Source organism: Orcinus orca, chromosome 19, assembly GCF_937001465.1.
Source record: "Orcinus orca chromosome 19, mOrcOrc1.1, whole genome shotgun sequence".
In the NCBI taxonomy this organism is placed as follows: domain Eukaryota; kingdom Metazoa; phylum Chordata; class Mammalia; order Artiodactyla; family Delphinidae; genus Orcinus; species Orcinus orca.
In genome coordinates, this window is record NC_064577.1 from 38,964,802 (window position 1) to 38,982,943 (window position 18,142).

Below are 18,142 nucleotides of genomic sequence, written 5' to 3' on the forward strand. Positions count from 1 at the left end.
TTCTCAGCGTGTATTTATTCATTTGTGAGTTTTAACGTGTTGCTATTTTAAAGGGTGCTGCCATCATTCCCCCCTGGTTTATAACACCCTCCATGCAGGAAGGTGGCTTTTGGGGGCTTTGTTGCCCACCCCCCATCTAACACAGGGCTCTGCACAGTGATGCCCGCTGTGCAGTTGAGGAGGGATGGGCATGGGATGGGGGCATGAGGGAGTCCCAGCTTGGCTCTTCCTGGCTTTGAGAGGAAGGCGTCTTCAGCCCCATCCCCCCAGCCTGGAGTGAGAGCCCCAACCAACCCCATGCCACAGTCCTGGCGATGATGCAGATGATGGTGGTGACTTGATTTCCAAATGAAGAGAGTTTATCGTTTTTACCCTATTGTAAACAGGATACACACTCAGTGTAAGAAGAAGTGTAAACCTTAATGCTACCACCTAGACATAAGAGCTGTTAATACTTGGGTTTATATCCGCTGATCCTTCAGTTCTGCATGTATATATATATATATATATATATATATATATATATACACATATATAGTTTTTTAATTATAATGATTAATAAACCACCTCCATCCTTGGTGTGTGTTTCTCTCTGTACACCTAGGTAGGATAGCAACCCCTTCCTCCTCTTCAAGAAACTTCTGAGTATAAAAAACATGCCCCCTCTGCCTCCTCCTTCAGCCTTACAGGTGGGCCCTGTCCCTTACTCCGCAGCCCCACCTTCTGCTAAGGGCTCCTGCTCCTTAGCAGGTGAAGAAGCTATCACCCCTGGAGGCCTGGTCCATCCTCCTACAGCCTGCGTGTGGTGGGTTGCCAGGAGTCCTGTCGTCAGAGAGAGCGTCTTAGTGGTCCCCAGGTCTTACAAGGCTCCATGCTGAGCCTCCACCTGCTGGAACCCATTGCAATCTTCCTCCCACAGCTCCGAAAGCCCCCCTCCACCCCCGTTCGTGGCTTTCCCCTCCACTCATTCGGATTTTGACAGTTCAACCCAAGCCTGCCTCTTTTTCCCCAGGAAGACGTGGCTGGCTGCACGAACGAATGGCATAACCAAAATTCCAGGAGTCTGTGTTTAAATTGCTTCTGAAAACAAACACGTAAAAGGCATTTAGCACTTTGTGAGTAGTGTGTAAACACTGCCGCTAATTTCAAGTGAGGCCTCTGCTGCTCTGGGCGAGCAACCTCCCCCTCTACCTGGGGCACCCCTCCCCGCTCAGTTTCCATGCCTTTTTGGAGGAGTGGAGAGCACAGAGGGGAGCGCCGCATTCCTACCGGCTGCAGGCATCTCACACGACTTCACGACCTTATGAGGTATAATGAGGAAATAGACAAAAAGGTTAACAAAATGTGCCCGGAGTTAAGACGGCAAGTGGCAGCGCCAGGACTCAGACCAGGATCTGGTCGCACACGTGACACCAAGCTGCTTCTGTTTAGAAGTGAACAGACATCGTTTCTTTCCGCGTGCCGGGAATTTCCTCCTCTCCAATTAGTCTTCATGAGTTTCCTTCCCCTGGGTACCATGATCCCCACAGAAGCAGTCACCACCTCACATCTGTAGCCCCCAACGGCTTGGTGTGGTGCCTTTGACCTCAGGAGACCTCGCCGCATGCTGGTTGGATCCAAATTGAATAAGTTCCTCATTTCCTGGGGCCCTCACATCTATTATCTCATTTGATCGTCACCATCACCCCTGCAAGCGCAGAGGCAGCAGGCACAGGGCAAGGTGGCTGGTAACCAGGGCCAGGAGGGCAAGCTTCGCCCAACAGGCTCCGTTGCACGAGGGCTGGGGGCAGCTTGCAAGGGGAAGAGGTCACTCTTGACAAGGATGTTCTGCAGCTGACCATTCGCTCAGCAAACATTTGTGGCTCCGTGGTGCAAAATGTGCTCTCGGGTGACCCATTAAATGTACAAAGACTCTGCCGATGGAGTTAAGCACACGTGGCTCCTGCCCTCAATCACGGGAGGTTGGGCTGAGAGGGGCCGTTCACGAGGAGGCAGCCTGGCTGGTCCAGGGAGCTGGCAGGGGCTGAGGGGGGCAGCGAGCTGACGGCCGGCTCCCAGCTGACCTCCGTGGGCAGCGATGAGGCTCTGAGATTGGATTGTTCTCACATAGAGTCATCCGCCAGAGGCGGCAATAGATGGCTCCCCCGTCCACTGCCCTAGGTTCCCCCTCCCGGCTTCAGCCTGCCTCTTCCGCCTTGAGGGCCTACGCAGAGCCCCTGCCTCTACTTCAGGGAGTTTAGACGTCCTCTCTTCCCAGGCTCTTTGCACCCACTCCAGGCCCCGAAGCTCAGGTCTGGGCCCCACCCCGGGGGCACAAATTCCTGCCCAGTTCAGAGAATCAGGCTCAGTGCCAGGAGCTGCAGACACAGAACAAGACATGGTCCCTTCACACAAAGAGTCAGGATGGAGTCCTTGTCACCTGAGCGTAAACCCAAACCTCCATCAGTGTTAGGATGTGTCGAGAGGAAGGGACTGGGCTTTTTCCACTGGGTCCTCCCACCGCCAGCCATCGGCTTGGCACCCACAGGGGACATCCTCACCCCATGGGGATCCTTCCTCCCTGGCAGCTGCTAACTCAGGCATCCTGCCTCCCAGACCCTTGCTCATCTGCCTCCAGTTTCCCCCAGAATGTCTCTTTGGCTCTTGGCTAGGTTTGGGGGATCCTGCTTCCCAGACAGAGTCTAGTTTCTGACTGTCTTCCCCTTCTCCACAGTTCTTTTGTGAATAGGGACCTAGAAAGTCTTGGGATGGAGTTTGTGGGTGGAGGAAGGACCAGAGTCGTACCCAAGAGCCTGGAGACCATGGCTGTGTTTTCTAGCTCACCCCAGAGCTCCCCTGGGCTCACCCGCAGCCCTACCCCGGGCTCATCCTGCCCATTTGAAGGACCACTGGATTGGAAATAACAGGCCGCCGGTCAGCCCTCTCCTCCCTCCAGGGACACATCTGGTCCCCGCCTCTCACCCTCCCAAAGGGACACAGTCAGGCAGGGAGACAGAAGGGAGCAGGGAGCAGAGCAGACCAAGGAAAGCAATTAAAGAGCTGGTCTCAGGGTTAGAGGCCGGGAGCAGGCTTGAGCGGCCCCTGGCTGGGTGGGGAGGCAGGAGTAGAGCAAGGCCCCGAGCTTATTAACCCCAACACAGCAGCCTGGCCCCTGGGTCTGTGAAGGTGAATGAGCTGGTGCCTCCAACGGCTGAGGGGCTGGGGAAGAGAAGGGGAAGGAGTCCAGGGGTTCAGCCAGGAGCCCTTCTGCAGCCACAGGAGTCGGGCGCTTCTAGCCGACAGAGCTGGATGGACACAGGCTCGGGACCGGAGAAGGAACCATCCCTGGCTTGAGGCAGCCATCCTCCAACCGTCCTCCAACAGAAAGGGGAGACCCCTGCCCTCGGGAGCTCCCAGCTGACAGTGAACCATGGGTTCTCCCATTAGGTGGCTCCCATCCAAGGGGAAAGGGCAGCTCCTGTCCTGTGGGTGCCTGAGTCTGAAGGGGGAGCCAGACCATACCCTTAGATGCATCCCAGTCCGATGGAAAACATAGGTCTAGCATCGGGAGGACCCCATCTTCAGGGGGTCTTGTCCTTGGGAAGCCTCAGGCTAAAGTGCAGAAGAGACTCGCACCCATGGGAGATGTTGACACACCAAGGGGTTCTCAAGCCAATGGAGCTGTGGGTCTCACGCCCACAGGGGTTGGGGAAGGGCAAGGATGGAGCGACAGAGCCCACTGTGGGAGTCAGGGAGGAGAGCAAGCAGGCTGGGAGACAGCCTGTACTCTGAGTCTCCTCCAGAACAGGGGGACATAACTCTCACATGTCCCCTGGGAGACCCAAAGCCACAAACAACTAGTGATCTGGGGGCAAAGGGTGCTGCCCCCTCCCCACATCCTGTCCACACTGCCAGGTAACTGCCCTTTGCAGGGGGGCCTGCCCACATGCTGTCCCTGCCCCAACCCCAATGGAGTCAACAGGACATGGCCGCTCCCCTGGAAGACCCAGCTCCCAGCCCCCCAGGTCCACCCCATCACAGATGCGCTAACATGGAAACAGGTGAAGCACCTGGCAGGTGTTATTAAATGGAAGCTAGGATTTGTCGAGCACCTGCTGTGTCCGGCTTTTCACTGATTTTATCTCACAACTACCTTGGAAGTAAATATGTCTAGACCTCATTTTACAGATGGGGAAATGGAGACTCAGCGAAGGTTCCAGAGTCATCCAAGATCATACAGCTATTGAGTGGCCATGGCCTTGCTCTCTCCCCTAGACAGCACTGCCACAGCAGTCAGAGGCAGTTCTAGTGAGCCTTCTAAGTGACGCACATTTGGGTTTTAGAAAGCCTGCCTAGAGCTGTGAGACCAACTTTCTTCCTGCCTCCAGAGGGCTATGTCCACCCGGCCACTCGGACCTGGTCAGCTCAGCACTGCCATCTAGTGGCCAGTTTCCTTCCTCAGAGACGGGTCACTGAGTGGATGGACTGGTCAGAGATCCATGTTCTCTCCATCCCACTCACTCTTGTTGACCACCACGCTGTGCCAGGCACTGGGAGAGTGGCAGGAGCACAAGCGGAGTCAGTGGGCAGCAGTCAAGGGACAAAAGGGCCCCTTGAATTAGAGGCTGGCAGGTTTGGAAAACACTGGGCACCTTGCGTGCAGGTTGAGGCCGGGTGACATGTTGATCTATCCTGGGATCAACTTGGGCCTTGTAGGCAGGAGGGCATCCTGGCAAGTTCTGACGTAGAAGATGGGCACAGGGAGTGGGAGGTCATCTTGTCCCCAGCTCCGCTTGCAGTGGGGCGCAGCTTGGCCGAAGGCCGTGTGGAAGGGTGTCCAGGCGTCCTCTTCTTGGGACCCGCAGCGTTCTGCCATCTAGTCCGGAAGTCAGTCTAGGAACTGGCCCGAGGCTTTGGATGATGAGGCCCTCGGATTGGGGAAGCAGGAGAGGAGGCGCCACAGAGAATGGGGCCTGAGTCAGGCTGGGAGGAGGCGGGTAGAGGTGGAGGCCAGGAGCTGTGTCTGCCTGAGGCAGATGTGCATCACGGTGTGACCTAGAACAGAGGGAGAGGGGACATAACTGTCCAACAACAGGGCTTGGTTACATTAATGCACGTAATGGAAAACCATGCAACTGTTAAAATGATGATGTAGATAAATATTTACTGATATGGAAAGATGTTCACAACATATTGTCTAGTAAAAAAAAGCAAGTTACAAAATAATTTGTACAGCATGAGCCTACTTTTAAAAACTGAATTTATATGTGTAGAAAAAAATCCGGTAATGTTTATATCTCCAGGTGGCAAAATTATAGCTAATTAAATTTTGTTTTGCTTATCTGTATTTGCTGATTTTTCTACAATGAAGGTATAATAAAAAATAATGAAGGTTTGACAAACAACCATGACTGAGTCTATCTATTTCTTTGCTTCTCTGTGTGGACAACTTCAGATAGTTAAGGGCTGAGTGTGGAGCTGGGTCTGAAGGTTGGATGGGAGTTGAAGATGGAGGGAGAGGGCCTGGGTGGGTGACAGGGGCCCAGCGAGTGGCTGAAGGGGTTAAAGAGCGGGTCTCATCTGCTGCTGCTGAAACGAGCTGAGCCCCTGTCTCCCAGACACAATTACTGAGAGTCCCTGACAAGCCCTTCCTGCTCTATTACATCTTTTCCCTCCAGTTCCGCTTTGCGCTCATTTCAACTAGATTTCACTTGTACAAAGAGAGAAGGCCACACACTGTGACTTGCCCTGCAAGCTGGAAGGGCAGCCTCTCCAAGCCACGGAGAGGAGCTGGGGCAAGGGTTTGTCCCCAGTCTTGTTCTTCCTTTAATGTCACTCCCCGCCCCCATCCTTCCCCGGCCCCTCAACCCACAGCAGGATCAAGTGACTGGGTGCCCCCTCCTCAAGATTCAAGATTCCCCTCCCCATGATACTGCTCAGGCCCAGGGTCAGACTCTGCTAAAGAATTAGGGATTCTCACCTCCTCTCTCTGCTTGGGACTCACGGGGAAGTCTTGGCGAGCAGCCTGTAACCTGCCCGAATGAAAAGCATCTCCCCTGGCGTGGACGAGAGGGCATTGCCCAGACAGGAGCTCAGGGGCTGCGCTGGCTCTGACAGCTGGGGAGGAGGCGAGTAGCCAGACCCTGTCTGAAGAGCTGGAGACCTGGCAGTGCTGCGCTACCCCCAGGGCTTCCCCTTGTGCCCACTGAATGACTCACCTTGGCACAAACACAATGGTCAGGGGTGGGCACAGAGCCTGCTCCCTGCTGCACCCCAGCCCCCATCAGATGCTTTCCGAGAAGCTCTTTGAGCAAGGGGCTTGGGCTGCACCCCACCCAACAGGCTGGCATCTTGGGATAAAAACAGCACAGCCCCCTGCAAGGGCTGCCCTTGCCACGCGACACCCTCACCGGCAGTGGAGAACAAGGCTCCATTCAGCAAGTGCTCAGGAAAAGGCATCAGAGGCCCAGGCATGGGCAGTGGGCAGTGGGGCGGTGCGGGGGGTGGGCAGGAGAGGAAGGCTGCCCACTTCCCAGAAGTCCAGGGACACAGATGGGTGAAGGGCCTGGGCAGGGTACTGACCCCAGGGGACCAGATAGAAGGTGTGATTGGATCTGAAATCTCAAGGGGCAACAGGGCCCAGGCCCCAGGCTCCCAATTCAAACCCACTGGCTCCTAGGTTCCCAAACCCACCGATTCCCCAGAAGCCTTTCCCAGCTTCTCAGCTCGATGCGTGGGAACTTGAAGGAGATAAATCTCCAGTGTGAGAGTGAGGTGGCCAGGGAAACGGGGTGTTACAGGAACAAAGATGGGAGTTGGGACAGCCAGCTCATTCATAAGTGCTTTGTGGAGCTGTCAAGGCCTGCGCTCTGGGAGCGGGTGTGGGGAGGCTGGGCAAGGAAGGGGTGAGCCCGATGAGGCTGAGGCTGGGGCTTAAGGGTGACCCAGGGGGAGGGCCAGAGAGTACAGCGCCTGCCCCCACTTACCCTGTAAGGGGCTCCACGTTCCTTCCATCATTCCCCCACTGCTAGACAGAGGCCTCAATTGACTGACCCTCCAGACAAAGGGCGGGTTCTAATTCCGGCCCACAGCCCCGCACCTGCAGATGGGGAGAAAGCAGGAATGCAGAACACCTGTATTCAGAGGGGAGGACTCCAGGAATCTGTTGGGAATGAGGCTGGCAGGAAACTGTAACATAGGCTGTTCCTTGAAGATGTGGAACAGGTTTGTCTTCCACCAGATTGCCAGCATCTAACAGGCACTGAGTGTGCCTGAGAATGCTGAGTGAGGAAAGGCCTGGGTCATAGGATCTAAAAGTTAGAAGATAGGTCAGAGGTCATCTGGTCCAGCCCTTCCTTGACCCACTGTCCCAGTGAAAGGGTCTCCTTGTCCAGTGGTCAGGGTCCCAGACGCAGCATCGGCCCCGGAAACTGCCCACTAGCACCTCTGTCTGGAGCCAGGCTGGGGCTGGCATGCCCAGGAGGCTCTGTCTCTGGGCACAGTGACCTTGGTGGGCATGAGAGGCACTCTCCCCATGGCTGGGCTGCGGCCCAGCCCCACCCACTTAGGCTATGCCAGGGGGTGTTGCCAGGGGCAGCCTGGGCCGGGCCAGGCCAGGTCCTCCTCCATAAAGCCAGCACATCCCAGGAGCAGGCAGAGCCAGGACAGAATGGAGAGGAGACGGGTCACCTCAGCGGCTCGCCGCTCCTATGTCTCCTCCTCAGAGATAGGGGTGGGGGGCCGCCGCCTGGGTCCTGGCACCCGCCTGTCCCTGGCTCGAATGCCGCCTGCACTCCCGGCCCGGGTGGACTTCTCCTTGGCCGGGGCGCTCAACTCCAGCTTCAAGGAGACCCGGGCCAGTGAGCGGGCGGAGATGATGGAGCTCAATGACCGCTTCGCCAGCTACATCGAGAAGGTGCGCTTCCTGGAACAGCAGAACAAGGCGCTGGCTGCCGAGCTGAACCAGCTGCGGGCCAAGGAGCCCACCAAGCTTGCCGACGTCTACCAGGCGGAGCTGCGCGAGCTGCGGCTGCGGCTTGATCAACTTACCGCCAACAGCGCCCGGCTCGAGGTGGAGAGGGACAATCTGGCGCAGGACCTGGGCACCCTGAGGCAGAAGTGAGGAGGGGGCCGCAGAGGGGCGTCACGAACAGGGAGCACTGAGCCGCCCCCCAGAGAGGGAGCACCTGCAGGCCTGCAGGGTCTCGGGCAGGGGCTCTGCCTCCCTGCTCCCCAGTTTCCCACCTCTGGGAGGAGAGGGTGGCCCTTGCTCCCCAAGATGAGGGTGGGCCCGGGAGGAGGCCCAGGATCTCAGGGATAGGATTCCCAAAGACCTTCGGGTACTCTCAGCACCTCCCCGCTGGGGCAAGCTGTGTGGGACAGTCAGGGACCCCCAGCGGGGAGGGTCTCTGCGTCTCACTCACTGCAGGGCCTTGTTACTGTGGTCGGGGAGTGCACCTATTCTGAGCCTGGGTCTGTCTAGAGGGGGAACCGGAGGGGAAGATTGGTATGCACCAGAAGGACTGGGCTGGGGCTACAGGAAGAGAGGGAAAGAGCAGGCAGAATACCGGCTTCAGAATACAGGAGACTCTGCCTGTCACCAGCTTATGACCCTAGTCAAGACACTTCAACTTGCACAGCTGTAAAGCGGAGATCTTAATAAAACCCATTTCCAAAGGTCAGAGGAAACCCCAGGGGCATAGTCCTTGCTGGGCTGGCAGGGCATGCGTGTGTGACTTCAAGTGCGGGAGGCCGTGTGTGTGTGTGGTGTGTGTGTGTGTGTGGTGTGTGTGTGTGGTGTGTGTGTGTGGTGTGTGTGTGGTGTGTGTGGTGTGTGGTGTGTGTGTGTGGTGTGGTGTGTGTGTGTGTGGTGTGTGGTGTGTGTGTGTGGTGTGGTGTGTGTGTGTGGTGTGTGTGTGTGGTGTATATGTGGTGTGTGTGGTGTGTGTGTGGTGTGTGTGTGGTGTGTGTGGTGTGTGGTGTGTGGTGTGTGTGGTGTGTGGTGTGTGTGTGGTGTTTGTGGTGTGTGTGTGGTGTGTGTGTGGTGTGTGTGTGGTGTGTGTGGTGTGTGGTGTGTGTGTGGTGTGTGTGTGGTGTGTGTGTGGTGTGTGTGGTGTGTGGTGTGTGTGTGGTGTGTGTGTGGTGTGTGTGTGGTGTGTGGTGTGTGTGGTGTGTGTGGTGTGTGTGTGGTGTGTGTGTGGTGTGTGTGGTGGGTGTGTGGTGTGTGGTGGGTGTGTGGTGTGTGTGTGGTGTGTGTGTGGTGTGTGTGTGTGGTGTGTGGTGTGTGTGGTGTGTGGGGTGTGTGTGGTGTGTGTGTGGTGTGTGGTGTGTGTGTGGTGTGTGTGTGTGGTGTGTATGTGGTGTGTGTGGTGTGTGTGGTGTGTGTGTGTGTGTGTGTGGTGTGTGTGTGGTGTGTGGTGTGTGTGTGGTGTGTGGTGTGTGTGTGGTTTATGTGTGGTGTGTGTGGTGTGTGTGTGGTGTGTATGTGGTGTGTGTGGTGTATGTGGTGTGTATGTGGTGTGTGTGGTGTGTGTGTGTGTGTGTGGTGTGTGTGCAGCAGTGAGTGTACATTGGTGGAAGCGCCTGTGTGAGCAGGAGCAGGTGCGGCAACCCTGATAAGGCACCTTGGTAATGAGTTAGAGCAAAGGCCCTTGTCTGCTCACCCACCTGGCCAAGTCCATCTGCCCCTCACTCCTCTTGCCACTCACATTGGTCCTGGGAGGGAGCGGGGGCGGTTCTCTGGCAGCCACCTCCAGGGAGGTTAGGGCAGGGGTCCAATAGTCCTCAGAAGAGCCCGGACCCAGGAATGTGTCCCCCTACCCCAGGCTCCAGGATGAAACCAACCTGAGGCTGGAGGCTGAGAACAACCTGGCTGCCTATCGACAGGTCAGGGTGGTAGAGGGGAGGGGCCGGGGAGGGGGAAAGTGTTGATGGCAGCCCACCCAAACACAGCCCCCAAGCCCAGCCCTCCAGAGCAGTGTGCTGCTCCCCGCAGCCACAAAAGGAGGGATCAGATAAGACTAGGGAGTGGGGAGGAGGAGTCTGGGGTCAGAGGGGCCCTTTGCTTCCTCCCTACTCCAGGAGGCAGATGAAGCCACCCTGGGCCGTCTGGATCTGGAGAGGAAGACTGAGTCTCTGGAGGAGGAAATCCGGTTCTGGAGGAAGATCCATGAGGAGGTAAGGCCAGGGCAGAGGGAGGAAAGGCCAACACAGAGATTGGAACTGAGGAAAAGAGACAGAGAGACGGAGACTGAGACAGAGATATTCAGACATAGAGAGGAGACAGACTGACAGAGAGAGAAAGAAAATGAGAGAGAAAAGACAGAGAGAGATAGAGAGAGAGACTAAGGGAGATAGAGATAAAGACAGGGCCTTCCCTGGTGGTCCAGTGGTTAGGACAGTGTGCGTCCACAGCAGGGAGCACGGGGTCCACCCCTGGCTGGGGAATTCACATGCCTCGTGGTGCGGCCGGGGTACAAAATGATAGACAAGAGAGCATCTCCCGCCCCTGGTAAAATGCACACAGACACACACTCCACTTACTGAGAATTACAACGGGCCTCGTTGCCTCCTGTTTTTCTTCACTACAGCCGTGTGAGATAGGGACCGTTCCAGTGTTATCTCCTTTTCACAGAGGAGGACACTGAAGCCCTGAGATGTTAAAGAACTTGCTAAGGTCACACAGTTAGTCTCTCTGACTCCATTCCCTCTGCCATCTGTCTCCATTTAAATGAGAGCCATACATAAAAACACACACACAAACGAACAAACCCCCTACCCCCGCTGAGCTCTGACTTCAGATAATGGATGCGGAATCCAGGGCCTCAGGGAACCTGGGAACCCACAGGCACACCCACACCACAAGGACTCAGTCACTCTCCCACGAGAACACAGGCACACTTTCAGTGCTCCTGCCTTCCAGGCCTGGGAGGAGGACACCATGAGATCCCCAAACTACCCCCGTCTCCCTTAGCCTGGGCCATGCCATTTCCTCCAACTAGGAATGCCCATCTCCCTTAGCCAACTTCTGTGTCCGAGGGACAGACAGAAGAGGGCATGATGCTGTGGGGAAACCCCAGGTGCAGCCTGGTCCCTGAGCCCTGGCATCCCTTCTCTCACCCTGGCCAGGAGGTGCGGGAGCTCCAGGAGCAGCTGGCTCAGCAGCAGGTCCACGTGGAGATGGATGTGGCCAAGCCCGACCTCACAGCAGCCCTGAGAGAGATCCGGACACAGTACGAGGCAGTGGCATCCAGCAACATACATGAGGCGGAGGAGTGGTACCGCTCCAAGGTAGCCCTGACTTTGGGCCAGCCTGCCTCCTCCAGGCAGCCCTCCTGGCTCCATACAAAAGAACTGGGGAAGGAGGGTGGAGGAAGCTGGGGGAGGATCCTCTCTGAGTGACTGACCTTCACCAGAGAAGTGAGGTGACTTGCCCGGGGCTACACAGGCACTATTATTTCCAATAAGTACTTATTAGTACTTATTGCTATTACTATTAGCCAACACTGCAAAGCCAACCCTGTGCTTTGCATGGATTATTTTACCATGAAGTAGGTACTGTTCTTTGATAGATGAGAGAACTAAAGTCCAGAGAGGTTAACCAACTTGCCCAACGTCACACAGCTCCTAAGCAGTAGAGCTGGATTTCTAACCCTAGCTATCTCACTTGGAAGCCTGCATTCTTGATTTGTCTGTATCCTGGGTTATTGAGCATCTACTACATTTCCAGCTCTGCCCAGGATACAGAGACATGTCTGACCAGGGAGATGTTATGTCACTCAATAATGAGGTCTACGGAGAACACAGCAGGGCAGAGTTTATATACAATGTGGGGACAGGAAGGATATCATAGAAGGGAGGGCACTGGGGCCAGGCAGGACTGGAAGCCTGTGAACATAAAGTAAAGAGGAAAGGGGCGTTCAGAGTGCAGGACAGAGCCTGAGTAGCGGCCGAAAAGCACAAAGAGGTAGGGGCCCAGAGATCCTGGGCCAGGGCGTGGAGCTGAGGAGTGTAAGTGGCAGAAGCCAGTGATGGTTCTGAGCAGGGCAAGACGTGATGGAGCCCTGAGGGCTTCACTGCAGCAGGGCTATTAGAATACAGAGCTCTGCTCACCAGAATCCCCTGTGTAAGGTGGAGAAGGACAGGGTTCGGTCACGCGGATGGAGCTGCCAGTGCTGGAGATTCTGGATTCCGCGGCAAACACTGTTCATTCCTGCATTCCCTGACCAGTCATTGTGCTAGGTGCTAGAGGCGTAGCAGCGTCTTCTGTGTCCCCGGTCCACGCGCCGCAGTCGCTGCGAATAATCCCACCCAGGGCCATTGGCTGGGGTGAGCTGAATAACAACCCTGGGGTCCCGCCCATCTCCCTGATCCTCCAGACATCTTCCTCCCCACGGGCCCGCACAGCTCCCGCCATAAGCGTCCCCAGCCCTCCCCTCAGCATAAAGCCCTCTCCCCATTTAGTTTGCGGACTTGACGGACGCCGCTGCCCGCAACGCGGAGCTGCTCCGCCAGGCCAAGCACGAGGCCAACGACTATCGGCGCCAGCTGCAGGCCTTAACCTGCGACCTGGAGTCCTTGCGCGGCACGGTGAGCGCGGGCAGGGCCAGAGGCGGGGCGGACGGGGTCCGCGAGCGGAGGCTGGCGAACCGGAGAACGGGACCTGCCGCCCTAGGAGGTGCTGGAAAAGGGCCAGGGTCTGGGACCAGGGCTGGGGGCGGAGCTCTGAAGTTACTCGGGGCGGGGCGGGGGCGGGGGCGGGGCCTCGAGAAACCAGCCGACTCCACCCACAGAACGAGTCCCTGGAGAGGCAGATGCGGGAGCAGGACGAGCGCCACGCGCGGGAGGCGGCGAGTTACCTGGAGGCGCTGGCCCGGCTGGAAGAGGAGGGGCAGAGCCTCAAGGACGAGATGGCCCGCCACCTGCAGGAGTACCAGGACCTGCTCAGCGTTAAACTGGCCCTGGATATCGAGATCGCCACCTACAGGAAGCTGCTGGAGGGCGAAGAGAACCGGTGAGGCCTGCCTAGCAGCCCTCCCTGCTGGCCCCTCCCTGGAGTTGCTTTGCTCCCTTCAGGGACTGTCTCATTCAGTCTTGCGTCCAGCTCCCTCCTATCCCAGTGCCCAGCACAGTGCTTGCCTGACACACAGTTGGTATTCAATGAATGTCTGATGAATGAGTGAGCGGATTTAATTCAGCCCATGTTGATTAGGTCCCAGAGTAAGGACTCGGGTAACCTCCCAAACTGAGGCTCACTCCCCACCCTCCCAACAAAAATCGGACTTCTTTTCCCCTGACCAGTGTCTTCTGCCTCCTGAGAATTCTCTTCGCCACTCTTCCCTCCCCTCTGCCATCCTCCAGGCATCCACTCTCTTTTGAAAAGAGATGTTCCCCTCAAAATATCCAGGCCCCTTGCCGGCTTTGGTAGCTCCAAGGAGTGTGTTTGCTGCTGGGGAAGCTAAAAGATGGGGTCGGCCTTTCCTGGCAAGGAAAAAAGCCTCAAAGCTGTCATGAAATCCTGGCCTGGGGATATCCTCGGGCAGCCTGGTCACCCCTCTCTCTCTCTCTGCTGTCTTTCAGCATCACCATTCCTGTGCAGACCTTCTCCAACCTGCAGATCCGAGGTCAGTAGAACAGGGTCTTGTGGGCAGAGTGTTGGATTCCTGCCCCCTCCCCCAGGCCTGTGGGTTGCTGTTCTGGCCTGGGGCCCAGGACCAGGGCAAACGGGCCTGGGGCTCTCCATGGGGACCTTCATGATTCACCGCAGAACTTCTAGCCAGAACACACCATCCCAGAGCATTCGAGGTGGGGCTTGCAGCCTGCTCTGCCCTTTGTCCCACCCCACACCCCCATCCCCACCCCCCATTCCATTGCAGAACTGGGTGACGGTCTCAACCTCTGTCCTGTCTGCAGATCCCTGATTAAGCTCTGCCCATCCAAATGTTTGATGTTTGTGTGTTTTTTTTTTAACTGCTTATCACTACAGGGGGCAAAAGCACCAAAGAAGGGGAAGGTCACAAGGTCACAAGACACCTCAAAAGACTCACAATACAGGTTATACCAATACAGGCTCACCAGATTGTAAATGGAGCCCCCGCCGGCTCGGCTCTCGGTTAGCTGCCTGCCCTGCCTGCCTTCTAGACACGGTGCTCTTCCCAGCTTGATAGGGAGCGAGCCGCACCAAGCCCACTTTCCCCATCCTCTTGGGCTCCCTCCTCCCAGGTTTCCTTAAAGGGCCAAGCCTGTGTCATTTTCCCAGCAACCTCAGCACCCAGCCCAGGACCTGGCACAGGGTAAATGTAGGTTAAAGTAGCAGAGTTGGCCGGTGTTCAAGGTGATCAGTCCTCGGATGCACAGATGAGATACTCTGGGGCCTCTGAGCAAATGCCAGCCTCTGCCTCACCTCTTTCCCATCCCTGGAAGGGCCCCTAGGGTCTCGCTGTGCCCGGCGGCCAGGCTCTCTGCCTGATTCGTCTGTCCCTGAGGCTCCATTGCTCAGCTCAGTGATGATTCAACCTAGAGGGTTATTTCCCCCTGGACTGCTGCTCTTGGAGTGAATAAAGTTTTATGTCCCCTGCTCTTAATTTTAAATATTAGTGAGTGTGACATGTTATATTTTTCTCTCTGAGGAGGGGAAAAGAGAGTGTATGTGGCCCTCAAATGATTCTTAGCTAAGGAAAAATAAATTCTTCTTTCTTTTGGGCTAGAAATTTAGGAACACTAGCTATGCATGTCCCAGGGCTTAGTTCAGCATCAGAAGGGTTAACCAGGCAGACTAGGTAGAGGCAATACTGCCAAATGCCAGATAGAAAAGGGTCACTAGGGCCCAGAGAAGCAGCAGAGAGAAGTAGGAAAGAGAAAGGGGGACAGGAAAGGGACCCACGTGTATTGAGCACTAATGTGTGCCCGTTGTTTAACAAACATTATTTCAGTTAACTGATTCCTCACTCCCACGTAGAAAAGTAGACAACAGCATCCCCATTTTGCAGATGAGGACACTGAGGCTGGAAGAGGTAAATTAACTTGCCCACAGTCATGTGGCTGAGCTGGGACTCAAGTTCTGGCCTGCCTGACTTCAAAACCCACGTGCTCCTTCCTTGGTACGGCGCTGGGTCGTCAGGAAGCCAGGGGCCAGGTGAGGGCTTGCAGAGGGGCTGAAATGCAGCCAGGCCAGGAGAGTGAGCAGGGCAGCAAGGACTTGCCCAGCACCATGGGGACTTAGGAGGTTGCCAGCCCCTTTGGAAGAGCCTATGCCCTCTCTGCCTGATTGGCTAGGCTTTTGTACTCATGATTGGGGCTTTCATGGTGAAACCGAGGGTGGGAGAGGATGTCTAGTGCCCTGAAAGCCCATGGAGGCCTCCTCTCCTCATGCCTGCAGAAACCAGCCTGGACACCAATTCCGTGACAGAAGGCCACCTCAAGAGGAACATCGTGGTGAAGACCGTGGAGATGCGGGACGGAGAGGTGAGGAGGGTGGATCCCAGATTCTGGCCCCAGCAGACTCTGGAAGAAAGCCTGACTGGCACATAGAAGGTTGTTGATGATTCACAAAGCGCTCCTCTGGGAGGCTCTGCAAGAGGGGAAGGAACCCGGATGTAATTCATTTCCCCAGCCCCTCCACTGGCAGTTCTAAGGGGAGCCTGGGTGCCTAGACCACTGGATGGGGTCCTGACTCCAGCTTTCTCCCTGTCTCACCCTCAGACTCAGGTGCCCCCATGCCAGGCCTGGGGGAGAGAGAAAGAAAATTAAAGTTAGTAGCTTTCACTCCCAACTTTCAACTTGCAGCTTGGTGAAAGGAACCTGGCAGAAGAATGGGATGGGGGGATTGGTCATAACCCTCTCCCCATCACACCAGCAACAGTACCAGCTAATCTTACAAGATCAGCTCACCATGTGCCAGGCACGGTGCTAGTTGTTTGCCCGTGTTACCTCATCTCCCCCTCTGACTGCTGCATGGGGGTGTTCCGGCTACTATCATAGAAAAGATGACCCAGGAAGGCGGGGGACTTGTCTAGGTCCATAGCCTAGCTGTGGTGGACCTGGAGTCTGTGTGAGCTCCTAACCTAACCGTGGCACCTTCTCTGTCCCCTGCAGGTCATTAAGGAGTCCAAGCAGGAGCACAAGGATGTGATGTGAGGCAGGACCCACCTGGTGGTCCCTGCCCCACAGTATGAGGGGCCTGCAGCAGGAGTTGGGGTAGTTGCCTCTCCTCTGCTAGTTAATTTCCCCAGACTTGAGTTCCCACCCACCCCAGCTGCTCCTTTTCCCCCTCAGTCTCTATGTCAGCTTGCTGCCCTAGGCTCCATCAGCATTAAGCCTATCAGACAGCACCCACCCAGCACCCAGCAACTCTAACAGGGCACTCACTCCAAAGGGGCAGGCTGGAGGGGCATGGCTAGCAGCTTGGGTTAGAATTGGGAGGGAGGAGAGAAGTTGGGGAGGGCAGGGAGACCTAATAAATCACCCTCCGTATCCTGAATCCCTGTTGTCATGGCAACTGTTGCCAGAGCCGGAGGTGTCTGGGGGTATCTGGGAATGGGGCCTTTGAATTTCCTCAAGCTGGTGGAGGAAATCCGAGACTCTGAGACAGGCAGGGGAATCCCCACAGGCAAGGAGGCCTTGGCCAGGGGCTTATTCTTCTAGACTGACTCTGACCAGTCTGAGGATGGGTGGGGCTATCCTGCCACCTGGAGTAGTCGCCGGACAGAATTCCTGGGCTGCCCAGATTGCAGAGGGGCCTCCTGAGTGATGGTTCAAGTGGTTCAGCCCCACTGAGCTGCCACGTGGGCATGCCGTGGGCATTTGGGGGAACTACAGTGTAAGTGGTGAGGGAAGGGGTGCTGGGAGGGAGTAGAAGGGGGCCTGGCCCCGAGCTGTGGGCACAGAGAGGTCAAGCCCAGGAGGACCCCCCCCACCCCATACAGGCCGGAGGGGGGGGCAGGTAGAGATGGTAGAGGAGGCGGTTGGGACAAGGCCAGACCTCAGAGTTGGGGGGCTGGGAGTGAGCAGTTACACTTGGCCTCTGGGTCGTGGGAATCAGGAAAGTGACTCATCCTCTTGAAGATGGTGAAACAGGAAAGAAAGAGGCTGCTGGTCCTGGGGGCAGGGCCCACTTTGTCCCAGCTCTAAAGGCCCTCTCCTGGCTGCGTAATCCCTGTCCACCCAGGCCTGGGAGCCGCTGCAGCTGCCGCCTGACCCCAGCAAATACTGCTAGGCAAAGCCTCTGCTGCACGCCCGAGCCCCTCCTCCCCACAGTGACCGCTACTCTCTAAGCCAAGGCCCCTGTTGTCCCCTCGTAGTCAAATACAAAACGTACCCCCGTGTTGTAGGTAGCACCCTATTTCATAATTTGGGAACCCGAGACGCACGCAGAGTGAAGACACTGGTTTGTGTTCCTGAAGCCTAGAGGCAGGACAGCTTGGGGCAGAGACTTTCACCCCGAGCACCTGTTCTGCGGCCCACGGGAAGACTGGCGGGCACGAGATGATCAGTGCCCACGAGTGGAGCTCAGAGGCCCGCTCCAGGGTCCCCATCTCCCTCTAAGGCAGAGGGAGGGAGAAGTAGGAGTCCCTCCCTCTTTCCAAGACTGGTGCCCTTCCCCTACTCCCTCCTGCCACCCACTGCTGCTAACCTTCGGGGCACCATTGCTGCCTTTAGTCACTGACATAAATAAAGACAACTGCTGTGGCTTTCCCCAGAGTGGACTCTGATCTGTTCGGCAGAGGCTGGGGCTGGGGGAAGGGGGCAGGAAGTAGCCTTGGACAAGACACAACTTGCTTCTTATCACTGATCATCTTGGGACACCCAGCCACCCCCAGCAGTGGCCACATGACAAATCCCATCTCCAGCCCTGCTCTGCCCTGCAGCCCTGCTGCCGGCCCCCCACAGCCTTTGCTTCCCACCCCTCTTCTCACCCCCAGCCCCCAGCCTGGGTGCAATCTGGCAGGAAAGTCCTGAATTCAGTCTCCAATTTCCTCACCCATTTCCCCTGTTGTAGTCTCTACCTGTATTCCCAAACTCACCATTTCTACCTGCCAGTCCCAGGATGAGGCTGGGAAAGAGGATACACACCAGGTACCCCGACTCTTTTCTTCCTCCCTCTGCTACCCCCAATTCAAACCGCCCACTTAGCAATCCTCGAAGGCAAGAAAATAAAGCATGTTAA

General features: G+C 56.4%; 1 protein-coding gene and 1 long non-coding RNA gene across 3 annotated transcripts; one reads left to right on the top strand and one right to left on the bottom strand.

Moving 5' to 3' along the window:
* Positions 1 to 933: 933 nt before the first annotated feature.
* LOC117198856 (uncharacterized) lies at positions 934 to 12,442 on the bottom strand. The gene is made up of 3 exons (XR_007473350.1): positions 12,091 to 12,442; positions 6,966 to 7,078; positions 934 to 5,034 (listed from the first exon to the last, which is right to left on the bottom strand). It is a non-coding gene; the product is annotated as an uncharacterized LOC117198856 (long non-coding RNA).
* On the top strand, positions 7,496 to 17,676 carry GFAP (glial fibrillary acidic protein). Of its 2 annotated transcripts, XM_033416899.2 has the most exons (10): positions 7,496 to 8,097; positions 9,804 to 9,864; positions 10,060 to 10,155; positions 11,107 to 11,268; positions 12,442 to 12,567; positions 12,771 to 12,991; positions 13,558 to 13,601; positions 13,964 to 14,089; positions 15,356 to 15,441; positions 16,072 to 17,676. In XM_033416899.2, exons 1-10 carry the CDS (start codon positions 7,496 to 7,498, stop codon positions 16,111 to 16,113), a joined length of 1,566 nt encoding a protein of 521 aa, XP_033272790.2. In that variant the 3' UTR covers positions 16,114 to 17,676. The 2 variants fall into 2 exon arrangements, with proteins under 2 accessions (XP_033272790.2, XP_004286011.2); XM_004285963.3 differs by lacking the exon at positions 13,964 to 14,089.
* The last annotated feature ends 466 nt before the right edge of the window (positions 17,677 to 18,142 follow it).

Bases quoted from the DNA above. Each gene is read 5' to 3' on its own strand.
- GFAP (XM_033416899.2), top strand. From the start codon at position 7,496: ATGAGAGGCACTCTCCCCATGGCTGGGCTGCGGCCCAGCCCCACCCAC. The intron at 11,269-12,441 runs GTAGCCCTGACT...CTCCCCATTTAG, and splicing joins AGGAGTGGTACCGCTCCAAG to TTTGCGGACTTGACGGACGC. The intron at 12,568-12,770 runs GTGAGCGCGGGC...CTCCACCCACAG, and splicing joins TGGAGTCCTTGCGCGGCACG to AACGAGTCCCTGGAGAGGCA.